Source organism: Ruditapes philippinarum, unplaced genomic scaffold, assembly GCF_026571515.1.
Source record: "Ruditapes philippinarum isolate M1 unplaced genomic scaffold, ASM2657151v2 ctg16906_1_1_1_1, whole genome shotgun sequence".
In the NCBI taxonomy this organism is placed as follows: domain Eukaryota; kingdom Metazoa; phylum Mollusca; class Bivalvia; order Venerida; family Veneridae; genus Ruditapes; species Ruditapes philippinarum.
The window spans coordinates 1-18,755 of NW_026862353.1; the positions used below are offsets into that span (position 1 = coordinate 1).

At 33.7% G+C, this 18,755-nt stretch overlaps 3 protein-coding genes across 3 annotated transcripts; 2 read left to right on the forward strand and 1 right to left on the reverse strand.

Annotated features, from left to right (window-relative positions):
- Positions 1 to 1,875: 1,875 nt before the first annotated feature.
- On the forward strand, positions 1,876 to 3,287 carry LOC132718806 (uncharacterized; the record flags this gene model as incomplete). The annotated part of the gene is given in 2 exon segments (XM_060702539.1): positions 1,876 to 2,028; positions 2,825 to 3,287. Coding segments are annotated over 2 exon segments (407 nt in total), but the record flags the coding sequence as incomplete, so codon positions are not given.
- A 705-nt stretch (positions 3,288 to 3,992) lies between these two features.
- Positions 3,993 to 4,783, reverse strand: LOC132718804 (uncharacterized). Its single transcript, XM_060702537.1, has 2 exons — positions 4,535 to 4,783; positions 3,993 to 4,406 (listed from the first exon to the last, which is right to left on the reverse strand). The coding sequence occupies exons 1-2, from the start codon at positions 4,781 to 4,783 to the stop codon at positions 3,993 to 3,995; spliced, it is 663 nt and encodes a 220-aa protein (XP_060558520.1).
- A 7,644-nt stretch (positions 4,784 to 12,427) lies between these two features.
- On the forward strand, positions 12,428 to 17,431 carry LOC132718805 (monocarboxylate transporter 12-like; the record flags this gene model as incomplete). Its single annotated transcript, XM_060702538.1, is given in 5 exon segments — positions 12,428 to 12,940; positions 13,189 to 13,305; positions 15,078 to 15,221; positions 15,463 to 15,721; positions 16,592 to 17,431. Coding segments are annotated over 5 exon segments (1,581 nt in total). The 5' UTR covers positions 12,428 to 12,633.
- Between the last annotated feature and the right edge of the window lie 1,324 nt (positions 17,432 to 18,755).

Sequence of the window (18,755 nt, forward strand, 5' to 3'; positions counted from 1 at the left end):
ATGCATATATGCACATATGATATTGAAATTTATCTTCTTGCTACAATACCATTAGTCGTGAAAACTGAAACTACATGTTACATATAAATAATTATTTCATAAAAAAATGAAATTTTTAAACTTAAAATATTTTATTCATACTTTATAAGAAGAAAGTATTCGATTCTTTGAAAATATTCTGTAACTGTAGAAAACAGCATTGTAATTATTGTAATAATTTTGTAATTATTCATGTCGTGAGAACCATTCGTTGTGAGAACCATTCGTTGTGAGAAATTTTTCAAATCGAACGCAGCCACTAAATAAATGTTTGGAACTTGTCTAGGTTTCGACTTTAAAGTGATCATGATTATATACATGTACATTAAAACACAAGAATGAAAAAATACTGTTTTAGTTTATTATACTGGTAAAAGTAAATGAATGCTACTATAAAGAAAATTTTGAAAATAAATAGAAATAATAATGATAATGATGATCATAGTTATGACAATCATAATGAAAGTGATATTATTGATGATGATAATTATGATGAAAATTATGATGATGATGATGATAATGATGATGATGATTATGATGATAATTATGATGATGTTGATGATAATGATGATGATTCACATATTTCATTATTCCTTAAACAAATATTATCTGCCCGTCGTAATTTGAAACAAGTTAGCTATATTCATATATGAAATATATATAACCAACATTATAATCATCATGTATATAACAACATATAATCATTATGTATATATAATCATTATTCACAAATAATTCTGAAATAACTACCATTAAAATTATCATGTACATACTCATTTTATGTTGTCAATGTTTGAATATGTAATGCCGTCAGATCTAAACTATGATAGAGCTTGAGGCGTTAAAACGCACATGTTAGCTGCACATAACTTCCGACAGGTTGACAGTACCAGAACAATTACCATACTGTCATAATTAATTATATTTCATATACACCTAGTCATAGTTAAACTATGAATAAATGGTACATGTCCCATTGTGAGCCCCATTTAACAAATAGACTGTTAAATTCTTCTATACTTTTTCAAGCTGTCATATTTTAGTGCTTAAATTACATACTGTGTAAAGCATAACGTACAAAAAGTCAAACAACTTGAAACCTTAGTCGGTTTATAAACTTGTACGCTATCAGTTACTGAAATACTTTACGATTATAGAGATATTTGTTTGACTTAGATAAAAACTGAATTTATGATAATGGTATGATAACGTTTATGTTGCCATATAATGTCATGTATATGTATTGCCAGATAATGTGTATTTTTCCAGATAATGTGTATGTTGTCAGAAAATGTGTATGTTGCCAAATAATGTATTTCCACTATCTAAATATAGAACATATTATTTTGACAAATGAGATGTAATTGACGAAATAACTCCCGTTAAATATAACCATATAAGATGTGCAAAATCCGTACAATCCTTAATATTGACGCATTTATTAGTAATTTGAAATGTGTATATACTGTTATATAAAACTTGCAATGTTTAATTTTTTATGTAAATATCGATTTTTGATTATTTTAAAAGCTTTTATCGCAATTTCAAAGAAATATATATTAAAGGGATTGTAATCATTAATAAACAAAAAAAAATATATGAATTGAAAAGTTTTCATTAAACTAACAATGGTCGTATTAAAGTAACATCGACGGATTTTTATACGTCACACGCCCCTCCCCCCGATCTACCCATAGAGTTCTACATATAGGTTTCCTCTGTAAGGAACTATATAAAAGTCAATAGTGAAAATAATGCAGGAATTTTTTATGTCTGCGAGGTCTCAAATGCTCCAAAAACATATCATAATCATTATTGTTTAATTTTTCACAACAGAATGGTTCCTGGTTGTTCAAGTCATCATGACGCTGGTTCTCATCGTCAACTGTCTGACGTCATTGATACTGGTTCTCGGCCGATTGGGGAAAGGTCTTGTGTACACGAAATTTTTCTCCCAGTTTTTAACGTCAATGGGAATGTTCACGTCAGGTGAGTATTGGCTGGTTTAATTAGTACACTAAACAGTAATTTAATGGCCGAACATCTATGTCAACTGATCGCTTTAACATCATTATTATTTATTATATACTTATAAATAAAATATTGAGAAATATTGATGAAATAAAATGCTTATTTTCATTTTCCGTATTTTCACTTTAAACAAAAAAAATTTCACTGCAGTGAAACATATTTTCCGTTTTATTTTCACTGGTGTCTTGCCGATCTACTTTCTCCTAAATTCAGTCAATATACAAAATTTAATGGAAAGTTTTTCAAATTGTAATGTCAGAAAAAGGAAGAAAAATGTATGTAATAAACCGAAAATTCAAGTTTTTTTCTATAATTACAGGACTTTTTTCATCTTGTGGTATGAAAATAATCACATTTCACTCGTGGCTCTTAAAATATATATTTTCATACCACTCAATGAAAATAAATCCTGTATTTATAGAAAAAACTTGAATATTCTCGGTTTATTAGGAAGGGAGATAAATAAAAAACATAATAGTCAAACTCCTTACAGTGATTGCCTCCGTTCGCAGAAATGTAACGATAAGGGGAGATCACTGCGTAGGAGATTGCATAGAAGTAATCCAAAATTGTCTCCCTTTGCATTTATAATTCTTACGCAATTATCCTATATGTAGATTAATTGGAAAATTTAAATAAAAGTACCGCAAATCTATATATATATTCATTTATTTTTGAGAATGTAGCATAATTTGTTATTTATGTAATACCGCCTAAATATTTACTAAATTGTAAACTTTCATTTTTTTTTCAGGTGTGATGACGTCATTATGTGTTACTTTATTCGGGATAAAGTCGGACGTTGACAGACAGTGGTTTCCACGGCCTGACCAAAACTACCTCTCCTGGTCATTCGGTCTCGTTGTAGTGTCAGGATTTTTTGAAATTTTTGCGGGGATGTGCCTTCTGTTCGACAGTTTAAGGATCAAGTGGGACATGGAGAAGAAAGAGGTTGCGGAGCCGTACAAACAATATAAAATGAAGCCGGTGCCGCCGCAATACGCTTGATCAAACTCAATATCATGCTCAGAACTTTTTATTCTACGAAATATTATCCAAAAAAAACAACAAAAAAACTAATATATTTACACGGTTCCGTATTTTAACCGAGATCTCATTTTTATGCAAGTTTGTACCAGGTGACGCATTCGTTGTAATTCAACTTGCTTTGTTTGTAACGTCCATAATATACTCGTAAATACATTAACAGAATGGAGTACCTATTTTAACATATCAGTCCCGTCTCTGTGTCCCCTCCCCCCAATGGCCATGTCAAAATTAGTTGAAGGGCATTTAAATTTACCGGAGAGATGAGTTAAGAAATCGTATTCGTATTCTATTTCGAAACAAAGTTTACATAATCTTTCATAGTCTTGCAGTCGTAGGGTACTTTATGCTTCAGTCACACTACACCGCATAGCGTTAACGGACGCCAAACGCAAAGAAAAATGCGGCTGAAAGTTATCCGGTGATGAAAAGCATTTCCCGCTGCTGCTCGGTGCTCTCATGATCGCTGTACGGGGCGCATAAAACGTACAAAACGCACAATGACCGAACGATCAACGCACATATACCGGATGAACGACGTACAGTTAACGGACTTCACCGTACTAGTAACGGATTTGTACCGCACAAAACGTACACGTAGCGAATGAAGAACTGACAAAACGGTCTTTGAACGTTCGACGAGCGTATTTCTACCGGTCATGTGACGGACAAAACTGGTATAAATAGTCAGATATTTTTTTTCGTTTCGTCATAATAGTTTCCACGCTCTCAAAGATCACACACGTGCTCCAAAATGCCAAAAGCCAAGGCTGCCAATGCTGGGAAGGGTAAGGCCAGGGGACGGAGGAATACTCCAAGGTCACCCTCTCCTCCCCCTGATAAGGATGCTGTTCAAGAACAAGAAACCATTGAAGTTAATGAGGAAGAACCTCCGTCTGTAAAAATGGCACATCCTGCGTGTCGTGTGGCAGGGGTTCGGGGTCCGGCAGGTCAAGTTCCCCGTCCTCAGTTGCAGCTTTAAGGTCGGACTCGTTCCACAACTGAGCATCAGATGCAGCACCGCGGCCTCCGATGTCGGCCCAAATGAACTTGTAGTCGTAGTCAACGAGGGCCAGCAGGAAAATGGAGTAGTACTTCTTATAGTTGAAATATGTGGACCCGGAACTAGATGGACACTTACAGGCAATATGCTTGCCATCCAACGCACCCCAAGTGTGAGGAAAGTTCCATTTTTCCAAGAAGCCATCTGAAATGCGTTTCCAGTCAGCAGCTGTTGTTAGCAAAGGCATGACCTCGTCCACATACTCGTCTATAATTGCTCTGCACACCTGAAAATGTAAATAAAAATGCGATTTTAAAAGTAGAAATAATCATGTAAGCAAATTATTGATATTTTAAAAGACCAGAAATTATATACATGTAACATTCAGAATCATGGGAAAATAAAAATATTTACTTCTCGCACGATGACAGAGATGGTGTTGTGAGGTATCCTCCAGGCAAACCGCATGTTGGAATACTTTGACCCTGACGCAAGATGTCTGAGTGTAACGGCTAACTTCATTCCAGGGTCAAGAGGGGTTCTGTATGTGGTATATTGTTTTGTTATTCTGGGACCCACTCGTTCCAGAATCTCATCAAACATCTCAGGAGGCATCCTCATGAAGTTCGTAATTGACCGCTGGTCTTTTCTCCGCAGCTCCATCATGAGTTGATCGTAGAGACCAAACATTCGACGTCTCTCCGGACCCAGCCAAGCCTTTGACCACCACCTCCGCAGTCGCCTCCTTCTTCTCCTATTTTCATAAGCGACAATATCTACATTCGCAACAGGTCAATACGTGCCTGGATCACGGCCGCTTGATAATGCAGGCGGACTCTAACGCGACACTCCATGACATGTGGATCAGTAACTCAAACTATCAAAGTTTCAGAAGGTCCTTACACTTGAAATGCAGGAAAATATATGACAGTTATAACCAGGGAAACCTCGTTTTATTCATCATCAGTTTTGTGCGGTGGACCATCGATTCATGTCTGTTATTTATCAGTTCTTATACGTCTCTTGTTCGTTATCGTCCGTTTAACATACGTTACATCCGCTGCATGTCCGTTAGTAGTCCGGCCGTGAATCAGGTCCACCGGACAAGAACGGAATCGAAACGGGCAAGTACAGAATAAGGAACGTACGAGTAACGAACAAAACGCATACCAGCGCATGGTTACCGTACATCTGACGGACAACTTTATCCGGTGGTGTACGTTCCAAATTTTGAACATGTTCAAAACTTTCCACCGAACGGAACGAACACCGCCGGACACCGCCGGACAAGAAGCGCAAACGCCGCATGATAAACGGAAAAGAAACGCATGCGAACGGACATGGACGGATTGAAAATTTTGTTATGCGTTGGACGTCCGTTAACGCTATACGGTGTAGTGTGACTGAAGCATTAGGTTTTAAATCTTTAATGAGGGAGGTTGGTGTATGATACATTGTCTTAAAGGCACATTAAGCCTCAGAAACTACTTTTTTTACTTCTTAAGAAAGCGCAAGCATGAGTTGTAAAATGTTCAATTAATGGTTTTAAAGCATGTTCAAAGCTTGTTAAAGAATGTAGCACTTAACCCAGCAAACACAAGACGTCATACTGACGTCAGATTTAAGTCAGGTTCTGACGTCGGATGACGGTCGGAAAAACGGTTGGATTTGAAAGTTTTTTTGACGTAATAATCTGACGTCAGGTAAACGTCAGAATCTAACCATTATTTAACCTTTTTCTGACCAAAATCTGACCATTATCTAACCATTTTCCGACCTCAATCTGACCATTTTCCGACCTCAATCTGACCATTTTCCGACCTAAATCTAACCAGTTTCTAACCATTTTCCGACCTCAATCTGACCATTTTCCGACCTAAATATTAACCCTTTTCTGCCCTAAATCTGATCATTTTCTAACCTTCATCTGATCATTCCCCTAATCGTTTTTGTTTCACCATGTCATAAATATTTTCTGGCTAATCCTGATTTGATCAAATTTAATGTAACTCATTCTATTAAGTAACTTTCCCTCCAATGAAATGTATAACAGAAAACTAAAAGCAAAAATATGTTTTATGTTTTTTTAATTTAAAATAAAAGTTGCAATTTTAAGCTGATACATACAATTTTAGTGAATTCTGCAAGGTTAAATAATTTTCATAAATTAAACAAAATAAAACATAAAATAAGTTAATTACAAAACAAAAAGTATTACAAAAACAATGACATAAATGAAACTAAGAAAACATGTACAAATATTAAAGAACAAAACAATGTATGCACATTTCTATCAAAGTTTGCCTTATCAAATAAAATAATGAAAATATTATAATTTTAAGAAAAGTTAAAAAATTCTGATAATAATGTTTCAAGCAATTAATGACAGATTTTCAGTATTTTAACTATATTTCTACAGCATTTCTAAAACATTTAGTGCCATTTTGCATATTTTGACCTCCTTTGATAATTGTCAGTAATGTATAAATTGCTGCCTTTTAGTTACTTCACAAAGTTATACTTTTAGATATCCATGAGAATTAGCACGAATTTTGAGGTGTGATGCTTTAAGATATGACCTTCTTTCAGCACCCCTCGTCTGTCCGGAGGATATGTAGCGTTTGTAGCGTCCAATAGCGTGTGTGACATCATTTTCACTAAAAAAAAGAAATTTATGAAACATGTAAAAATAACAAGCAAAAATGTTTTCATGGTTATCTAAACTTAATGAACAATTTTGCCAACTTTTTATAAGAGAGCTTTAACAAAAATTAACAGTAAACATAAATACTGAACATTTAAAAAGCCGCATTTAAACTCCAGTTTAGTATGGACTAAAGTATGTAATAGAATTTACAAAAATCTTACTTTCATATGTTTCTTTTTACATATTCACGTGCTTCCGTCCCTCCGACCTTTGAGAGAATGTCCAACACTTTAATTACCTGAAAAGAAAATTATATTCTAACTTATGTATATAATAGAACAGTTACGCAAGTCTTAAATATTTCATAGTTTTAAATTAAAGATTTAATGCCGAAATGTCTGGAACCAAAACGTCTTGGGTTATTTGCGACCGGAACGTTTTGGGTTATTTGGGACCGAAACGTCTTGGTCCGAAATGCTCGAAATCGTACAAATTCATTCTCAATTCTCAGATTTTAACTGACAAAAACATCACAGTTTAAGAAAAATATGAAAACTAAGCATTCTCTTTGGTAGTACTGAAAGGCATATTATAAACTCTTCACAAGCAGAGTTAAAACATGTCAATTTTAAAAAGATTTATTATTAGATATTATCGCGAATTTGTGTGACATTTTCCTTCAGCTGTTCAAATAATGATAATTAAATTTAAGAGTGCTTGCAATCGTGCAATTATTTATCAAATACAAAGTAGAAATAAATCTAAATAAATTGAACTGACCTTTTTGTTCAGGAAAATCTATAATATTCACTTTATCAATGCATCCCGATTCCTGACCGACAGCCAAAACGTAACGCATACGAATTTGAATTTCCATCCACGTGACTTTAGATTCGAATTATAGGTTTATTATGTTTTCTTTCCCTTTTCTGTCACTATGATTAAATGTTAAAGCACTATTAAAAAACTCGTGATTTTTATACATATAATGTACCACAAATGATAATATTCTAACGTTAAATGTTTGGAACTTGTAAACAGATCTGTGGCTATAAATAGATTTCATAACAATAACACATGTAACTTGCCTATATACAGCGCCACCTATATGTTTTATTAGGTTGCAGCGCCGCGATCTTGGTTTGTATTTATATAAGAACACTTCATTTGTAACCAAATAACATTTGAAAAAAAGTTTAAATGATAACAACAGCGAATAAGGATTATTTTTTGTTGTTTTTTTACCTACCGTCAGGACACCGACCAGAACCTGACGTTAGTACGACGTCAAAAAGAAACGTCTATTATACATCGGTATTTTAACGTCAGATTTACGTCGTATTATGGTCGCCGACGTCGTGACCAAAATCTAACAATAATCCGACGTTATTTTAACGTCATGTGTTTGCTGGGAATATGCTTATATGTCATTAAAGTAGCAAAGTGTAAACAAAGTAGAATTTTGACTTCCATACAAAATACTAAATTACTATAACATTACTAATTACCAAAAGTCGTCAGAAACAAAACATGGTTCAAGTATTTGGCCAATGAGTAACATTTTAGAAATTAGAAGTACACCAAACAAAAGAGGCTTTTAAGAAATAAGATTAAAGCCTAATGGACTTTTAACTACAGTATATGTGCAGATATGGATGAAAATAGTAAGAAAGTATGTTGCACAATAAGAGGGTTTTTATGCTGACAATTGATTTAAGAAACACATATAGTTTATATATTTGCATAATAATAATAATAATAATAATAATAATAATAATAATAATAATAATAATAACAATAATAATATTAATAATAATAATATTAATAATAATAATAATATGTATTTTCGACTGACCATTTAAACAGATGTCGCTTGTCTACACTACTAATTGCATAATATATATAATTTTATTCCAGTCCAAACTTTAATCTTATGTTTTAGACTTACGATTCTTTATGAAACGCACCCTGGCCTTTACAGTAAGAAAAAAAAACAGATTATTTTTTAGGTATGTCGAATAAAAATCAGGTTTATGGCATTCTTCAGACCACTTAGCAACAAGCGGAAGATATAATAAACGTTCCCTCCTTTTTTTGCTAAGCTTATGTACATGTATACTTTATCAGTCCGTTATTTCACATTTTTAATATGTCGACACATTTAAAGTATAAAATGTGGCTTTTAAATGCTTGGGCTTGGTACATCGTAGATAAATTTGGTTGCATTTGTAATAATTATTTGACAATAATTTTTTACTTTTCAAAACATTTTTCTAAAATTTTATTTGAATCAGCAAGACTCTAGGGAGGCGTTGGATGTTTAATTCATTATTCATGACAAATACATCTTACAATGAAAATAAACCATTGACATTTTGTTATGATTTTTCATTTATTGCTTATCATCTACACAAATACATGTAGTCTTAAAACACATTTTGAATAATTAAAATACATGATTGTATCATTTCTATCACAATTCTTTAAGTCGGTTTTTAAAAAATGTCAAAATATGCTCTACTTTTTCTAATACTCTCAATTTAATTAATTAAACCAACGATGGAATAAGTAAACATATAATGACATAACATAAAACAAATCAGCTTACTGATTATATCTATTCAGCATTATGTATTTACATAAAAAGTGTTGTGATATAAATGAACAATGCCATGGTATTTTAAATCGTCATTAAACGAAGAGAAAGAACAGTTGTTTTGTTTTTATTTTAATTAATAACTTTCCAAGACCCGAACTTTTCAACGTCAAAGGCTAAAGAGATATACACTTCTCAAGCTACCACTGCGTTCACTGTTATTAAACCACTCGCGCGTTCACTATAGTTACCACAGAACAAGTGTGTTCATCTTATTACCATTGTACCACTGCGTTAACTGTTACTAAACCACTCGAACACTGCGCGCGATCACTATAGTTACCACTAAACAAATGCATCCACACTAGTTACTGGGCAGCTGGACCACTACGCTCACTATAGTAACAGCACTAAACTAAACATCTCTGGTAGTTACCACCCACTTTAGTTACCACTGCACTACTTAACCACCGCGCCCACTGTAGTAACCACTAGATCTTATAAACCACTGGACCACTGCGCCTGCTCTAGCTACCACTAGACTGTTGCGTCCGATCTATCGACCACAAGATTACTAGTTCACTGCGCCCAATTTAGTAACCACAAGACTTTATTAGCCACAAGGTCAATGCGTCCATTCATATAACTACTGGAAACTGCGCCCGTTCTAACTACCACAAGACCCCATCTAGCCTCCTTTTCATTTTTGAGAGTCCAAAAATCCATATTAAATCATAATTGTATTTGGAGTAACAAAGTTTTTTCAAAATGTCAAAAAAATTGTGATGTGAAATGAAGTGGTCATTAAAGATGTTTGAGAAAAGTACTGATCCTATTGGACTCGTACACAGCTGTATAACCTATATCAGATTCAGCTAGCGCATCGTCCAATATAGTTTTGACAGTTGTGTTCTCGTCCAATAGATCAGTATTGTACTTTATTAACTATGTATAATAACCTTAAAACATCATTCTGGTCATAATGCTGAACACTGATTAAAGTTAAAATTGCGAAATCCAATTAAAGTCAAGTGTCTGAACATTGTAAATGTACACAATGTAAAGTCATATATCTGAATCACTTCTTGAAGTCATATTTCAGATCATCCCTTTAAGTAATATTTGTGAATATCAATTGAAGTCACACAACAAACTAAAAGTTGTAATTCATTATCTTTATAAACATATATGTATAACCAATATCAGATTAAACTAGCGCCTCGTCTTATATAGTTTTGACAACTGTGTATGAACTGCTTTCATTATGATATTTGTCGTAAATTATGACTCTTAATAGTCAAAATGAAAGCAGTTTATTTGAAGTTCGGTGTTATAATTTACTACAAATTTAAAAATTAAAGCAGTTTATTTGTAGTTCGGTGTTATAATTTTTTCAAATGTCAAAATGAAAGCAGTTTATTCGTTTCCCTCTATATTTATCCCGAATCCGGTGCGTCCCGGGTCCTGAAACTGTCCTCTACCATCGCATCTTACCCTTTATCTCAAATTTCGGATAAGAAAATGAATAATAGCCGAGATGTTGTACTAAAATTACCCAGATGAAAGTTCGACATTTCGATTTCTGTTGTTTGTAATACTATTACATACGGAAGCGTCCTGGTGCCAATTTAACATGTTCAATAAAAAAGATAACTCCTACGTAGGAGATAAAAAAAACCTAATAAGGAGTTTATAACTCCTACATAGGACTTTATAACTCCTACATAAGACTTTTTAACTCCTACGAAGGACTTTGTAAGTCCTACGTAGGACTTTGTTACTCCTACGTTGGAGATAAAAAAGCCTCATTAGGAGTTTATAACTCCTACGTAGGACTTTATAACTCCTACGTAGAAGAACACTTATAAAGTCCTACGTAGCACTTTAAAAGTCCTGATTAGGTTTTTTTTATCTCCTACGTAGGAGTTATAAAGTCCTACGTAGGACTAATAAAGTCCTACGTAGGACTTGCAAAGTCATACGTAGGAGTCATAAACTCCTAATTAGGCTTTTTTATCTCCAACGTAGGAGCTATAAAGTCCTACGTAGGAGTTTTAAAGTCCTACGTAGGAGTTATCTTATTTTATAGAACATTTTACATTGGCACCAGGACGCTTCCGTTATTACAACTGTTATCGTCTGGAGACAAACTGATTTAAAACATTCACAATAGACAATATGTTACGGAGCAAACACAAAATGAAACATTTTTAACATTTGACCTTTCAGTGTGGCCTTGACCTTTCAGTTTGCTACCTTGCCGCTGCACTCGGTTCATTGTGTTATAGTGTTGATCATTTTAGTTATTTTCAAATATAAAGTTATGGAGCGATCACGATATGTAGTGTTTTAAATATTTGACCTTAACTTAGATCTCCACACAGACGATGTTTGTATCTAAATGAGTACTTCTACATCTTCTTGTTATTTTATCTATACGTAAGGGGAAACGTAGCCACCAAAGAGCTTAATGAATGAAAATCACCAAAGAAAAAATATTCTACCCTAAATATGGTTTCCATTGCTACCAAAGTATATAAATGTTTTTACGGACAAACGGAGGACATTCCAGTAATCTATCTTCCCAATACACAACAGAGAACGATGGCCTTGTGGTTAAGATGTCTACCTCTCAACCGAGGGATCATGGGTTCGAGCCCTAATCGGGTCACGATCATATTTCTTCATATGACACCAATATATTGAATGGTTGGTTCTCGGAAGTGATTTATATAAGTTGCAAGTTTAATTGAATATAATATTTTTCAACCAAACTCAAGCGAGGATTGCAATGTTTCAACCATTATATAGTATCTGAATCTTATACATGTATATCCTGTAAATAAAACAATCACACTGAGGAAGTTTGGGACAATTAAAAATTAAAATAATCGTATTAAAGTTTATAAAGGTATGGTCTAAATTTTGTATATTTACTCACATGATTTCAGATAACTCGGATAACTATCAAGTTCACCAATTATCTGACACTGTTCACATATGCAATGAGTTAGAACAGGTCAACATGCAATACTTACATGATAAGTTCACGTTATACCAATGTACACGATACGTTATACCTATATAAATTTATTACAGATTCAACAAATTAAATGACAACATATTATTTTGTCAGTGACATAAGTAATAACAGATATGTATGTGATTTTACATAATTATGTTCAAACATTTATGGCAAAATACAATCATTAAATCGATATTTAATATTTTAACTATAGGGCCACTATTTAATCTACCTTTGGAGTTTTAATGGACGTGGACGGAGACTTTCGTATGGACTCTGTTAGTACAGCGAACAGTGAAACAACAGATGGTTCTATTGAAAAGCTTACTAAAAACGACAATGCTGATCAGACTGATTCAAAACATGTTGTAAGAACTCCAAAAGGAAAGGCTGTTAGTGAAGATAATGTAACTGAAGATGTTGCCGACATAAGAAAAGAAGAAGAATGTCTGGAAGTTTTAATAGAAGTTAATGACGATACGACGAAAGCCCCGGACGGTGGATGGGGCTGGATGATTGTTTTAGGAATTCTGTTAATACGGACTATTGTGGGTAATAAATTTATTAAGCTTAGTATTAAACGACATTAAGTTTTCGTTATTTACATGTAAATATTCGGCCACTATTTCACGTAGTCGAAGAAAACGATCATAATTATAAATAGCTCATTTCCGTAGAAATAGAATAGCTATCGTTTAATTTTGTGTTATGAGGATAATGGGCAGTTAGAATATTCTTTGGATATTTAATCGTCTCGGCAATACTTAAATTATTTTTTCATTCTTATTTCATTTCTACAGGTGGGTTTGTCAGATCATCTGGGCTATTCTTCGTGAAATTTTCTGAAAGATTTGGAGAAAGTGCGGCTAACACAGCGTGGGTAACATCTTTATCAGCTACTGTGAGATTACTTGTGGGTAAGAAATCTCTAATACAATTAACCTAGATCATTATAGACACAATAGTAAAAGGGAGATAACTCTTGCCCAATACCTGGATTACTAAAAACACGTATTGTTGTAAATAGTGGTAAAGAGCGAACACCTGGATCACTTTAAACACGCATTGTTTTAAATCATGGTAAAATGAAGATAACTCTTGCCCGATACTTGGATCTCTATAAACACGTATTGTTGTAAATCATGGTAAAGGGCGATAACACTAGCCCAATACCTGGATAACGATAAACACGTATTGTTGTAATTCGTGGTAAAAAGGGCGATAACTGAAAAATCACAACGGACTGTGTGAACAAATATCTACCTTTTTTAAATAGATACGACAAATAGTTATTTTGGTAAGTTGCTTCTGATATCGATTCGTACATGTGGTTTTGTTACTTAGTAAAATCAAAATGCGTCTTGCATTGGTTTAACTGCGCCTCATTTTGTCCTGCAACAGTGGTTTTCAATAACTGAAACCTTTGCTTAAAGGGTAAATACTGTTTTGGGTTGTCTGCATGTATAATTTTTATAACATCTAATTACAGGGTGAATATTTTGTCCCGGAACATTCTATTTGGACTTCCATTATATTTAACGTGAGTTACAATGTAAATTGATTAAAAGCGATTTGCTTAAACTCAGCAGACATAACCATATTAAACTGTTTTATCATGTACAACATGTATAAAGATTTTTTACTTTTTCATTGCTTAAAGTTCTTTTTAATGGTAAGAAATCTTGTCATGGGGTACTTCTTCCAGAAAACAAAATAGCCGTCATAGTTTTCTCGATTAAATACATTTTCCAAAGCTCATTTAATAAGGTATAAGTTCATAACCAGTGTGACTATTAGCATCAGAAAGTTTAGTTGTTTGTAACACAGAGCGCTTTCCGTGTCTAAAACCTCTTTTCGTTTAAAAGTAAGTTGTAAGCATCCTGCTGGGTTGGGGGTATAAGAGTTGGCCAGGGGAATATATATCACAATCGAACAAGTTCACGTTTCAATTGTACAAAAAAAGGAAACTTTAATCAGTGCTGCTGATTCTAATAAGCACTAAGCATGAGATGGGCAGACTTAAAATGCGAATCTGGTGTAGGGTGACGTAGTTGCTCATTGTCATAAATTGAGCATAAAATATAATGAAGAATATTCAGATGGGACGAAATCTAGCTCATAGCCCATATAACTGTTTTTGTATTTTGACTGAATATATGTTATATCTACATGTATTCAAAGAATAAAAGTAAAGTTACTTCTCAAGTTGTACAGTGTAAGGATTCAGTAATATTCGGCGACATAGAATAAATAACACCCAGTTTTTGACTTAAAAAGTAAAATATCGTCCCTCGTAATATACTGTTACCTTTGGCTAAAGTTGTAACCAAAAACCTATCTCTATTAATAAATTACATGCGTGTGTGAGGGTGCGTGAACGTGTATTCATACCGAGTAAGCATGTCTTATCGAGGATTTAAAGCCAATGTCAAGTCTAGCCTAAACGAAGTTTTAAAGGAAGTTCCTATAACATTTAGGGAAATACTTTATTACTTACGAAATAATTCGATTGCCACTTGTAGAAAAACTCAAACAAATAAAGAAATTGTAAAAAAAAACAGTGCTTTCATCTTACTGGGAACCTAAGAGGTTAGTCACTTAATGTCATCGGTGTCGTCTCAGGTTAATTTTGATCTTGCAACTACTTGCACCCCCCATCAGTGCTTTCAGCGCTTTGATTATGTTTCAGGTCCGGGTGTAAGTATACTATGCAACAGATTCTCTTCCCGGAAACTAATCTATTTTGGGTCTGCATTGTTTGTGATTGGTGTGCATATTTCTGCATATGCCAACACGCTTGAATATCTCTACTTCAGCTATGGTGTTCTTGCAGGTACGTAATTGTTTAGTTTTGAATTATTTCTTAAAGAAGCTTGCGATTTATAACCATTTAAGGTGGTGAACTTGTGATATTATGATATGATGTGATTAATTTCATCAACACAATGATATATGCACACCAGCATTATAAAATGCTTATTAATAATTTTAAAAATGGACAAAATACATTTTTAAATATGCTGTCTATATGTCTAGATACACTTTTCTTTTTCTGTCAACATTGTATTTTATAGGACTTGGTCGTTCTTTTGTTCTGACTCCCCTCATCATACTGCTGGGAGAATATTTTGACAAACGTCGCAGCCTGGCATTTGGATTGGCGTCTGCAGGTTTTGGACTTGGCGGATTTGCTATAACACCCGCCATAGAAGTGATGTTTCAGCAGTATGGATTTAGGGGCACTTACATCTTGCTAAGTGGAATTGCTTGTCATTTCTTTGTGTTCACTTCCTTACTTAGACCATTATCGAAATCCAGCGATATTTCAGAAAAGTAAGTTGTAATTGATATTATAATTGTTTTAGTATACCTCATCCGGTACAATATTCCACAGGGGAGAGTAATCTATACAGACAGAAGAAAACGTTATGTTCTAGTCCTCTCCCCTGATAAAAATCAATTATCGTAGTAATACTGCATAGCGGAGAAAAATTACATTAAAATGTTGGTTCGGATTAATAAAAAAGTAACACATGTCTCTCATATTAGCATTACTCGAAATAAAATTACACCCGAGACGGTGTTATTTTTTATAATAGTATGCTATTTCTTTTACATGTGATTATACTATTTATTTAACAATAGTTCATTTATCTGCCGGTGGGGTAATGTAGAAAGATTTTAAAAGAATAACTACAACTGAATTTCATACAAATGACATTTTGAATATGGGCAACTTAGATGTGATCAAAACTTCATTAAATATTCATATTTGAGAGATATATTTATACAATTTTATTTTAGTTTCTGAAGTCAAATTGTTTTATTTTTAAAGATCCTGTTACACAATTTTTATGGTTTTACATCATAAATATGATGCTCAAATTAAGATTTATCAATTTTGTAAGTTCCAAAAAGTATTATTTATGAAGATATTACCGAATTTGATATTTCATGTAAATAAAGGGAGGTAATAAAAATTTATTTTCTATAAAGTCTAAGTCAAATTTTTCAAATGCATATATTTTAATGATTACATATAATATGTACACATATTTGCAGTACATAATTTGCATATTTTTCGATGTTTGAAAATTGTTTTATAAGCATAATTATATACATATAAATAATTCCACTTAAATGTGGTTCAAAACCTCGATTACAACAGGAGTTATATCACATGCGCTGTGATTTTTTTTTCAGAATTAAATATAAAGAGGATAAAACTGATGACATAAGGGATAGTAACGACATAGAAAATAAAGAAATGATACAGTCATATGTTTCTTCCACCGGAAGTGTTCATCTGTGTAAAGCAGACAGAAATGCAAGCTTGGTGTTGATTCCCCAAGAAGTAAACAACCAGTCAGCATGTAACAAAGTACAACATGACTGTGAAACGAACGTTACACCGAAAACTAAAAAGAAACTTATCAATTTTTCAGTATTAAAAGACATCCGATTTGTGACATTATGCATGGCGACTTTTATATTCACTCTACCAAGCAGTGGATTGTTTCTCCCAGTCCTTGCTAAGTCACGTGGGGTAACTGATATACAAGCGGCTTATCTGTTATCGATAATTTCCGGAAGTGACATCATTTCAAGAGTTTTTTCCGGATTCGTCCTTGACCTTAAAAGTGTTCGAAACTTGAGACCGTTTATTTATAATTTGATATCATTTATTCAATGCATTTCCTTGTTCTTATTTCCGTCACTAAAATCGTTCGAACATTTTTGTGCCGTCTGCGTGTTACATGGAGCTGTGATGGGTTGTAAAGCTGCGCAGAGGAGCGTCATCCTCGTGGATATTTTAGGTGTTGATAAACTTTCAAGTTCTAATGCGTTTCTCCTTGCTGTTCAAGGCATTGGTACATTGGTGGGTCCGCCAGTTTCCGGTGAGTTACATGTTTCACCAGACGAACAAGATCATTTTTGTTCTTTTCTATTACTATAATAATTTCTAATTGCTTTAAAGATTACTTTTTAAATTGACTGAAATAAATGTTGCAGCTTACAATGCTTAGCGAATGGATTTAAGAAGAAAAAACATAAATGCTTATTTACGGAATAAAGCCGTCTAGTAAAGTACTACGAGGGCTGTCCAAAAAATTCGTGCACTGCAGTTATTGTCGTGAGAGTTATTGATAGAAAAACATTAATTATGTATCACTTGAAGGGGTGATATGTCTCAAATAAGAAAACAAAAGAAAAAAAACGTGTAACCGGCATGTCGTGAAAACGAATTGTCATACAGTTACCTTGGTAACGTAATACCGGCGCACGACAAAAAATTGGGTTAGTTCATTACTTTTATGCATCACGGTATTCTTTAAACACTACATATAAACGTTAAAATTCAGGGAATAGTATGTGTACGTTTTCCTACAGTCACTAGAAAATTTGATGTCATTTGCTTTATTATAACGGTCGTAAACAAACATTGTGTGAGGTCGTCATTATTGTAATTACGTGAAAATGTCAGTCGCTAAACGTCTGGAAATACGGACGATCATTAAATTTTGTGCAAATATTGGTAAAACACACACAGATACCTACAAAGAACTTAAAAGGGCAAGCGGGGACAAGATCCGTGTTACGAAGACTGGTTTTTTAATGGCACAAACGCTCTGTAGAAGGGCGAGAGTCGGTAGACGATGACAACCGGTCAGGCAGACGTCCGTCCGTAATGCCGGACTATGTGACGAGGGTTGTCCAATATATTCGTTCACTGGTGGGATATGTTACATGTCCGTTGCATAAGAACAATAAAAACTACAAAATACTTTGCATCAATCATTCCTCTTTTGACAGTAAAACAAATTATAACATAAAAAGCAAATGCCACTTTACAAGCAACAAACAATTAATACAATTACAGTAATGAACTGTAGTGGTAGCTGCCCGTCAATCCCAATAGTGGTGGCTGACCTGGACCGGAAGTGATGCGCGAGTGACATCGCAGTGTTCCTGCCTCTTCTAATCTGGTCTTCTTGCAGAGCGGACGTATCAGAAGCTTTGAAGATTATCTATTCACATCCTTTGTGTACATTATTGTAAGTTCCCATTTACCATTATAGTTTTACTATAATGGTGGCAGCGGTGATTTAATTCTAGCTGCGGCCTGTATTTTTGATGCTACCAGTCAGTCTCCAAGTCAATTTTTTCTTGTTTGTTTTTTGGGGTTTTTTTTTCCTCCATTTTTTTCCTCGTGGATTTTCCCCTGAAAAACTGTATACCGGTATCAATTTTTGTTCCCTAAACCTAGCAATTTATTAAATTGAATTGCAGAGGAATATTTTAAGCACGGTATTTAATAATATTGTGTATTATTGGGTATATAATTTTATATCGGGAATTTTTATAA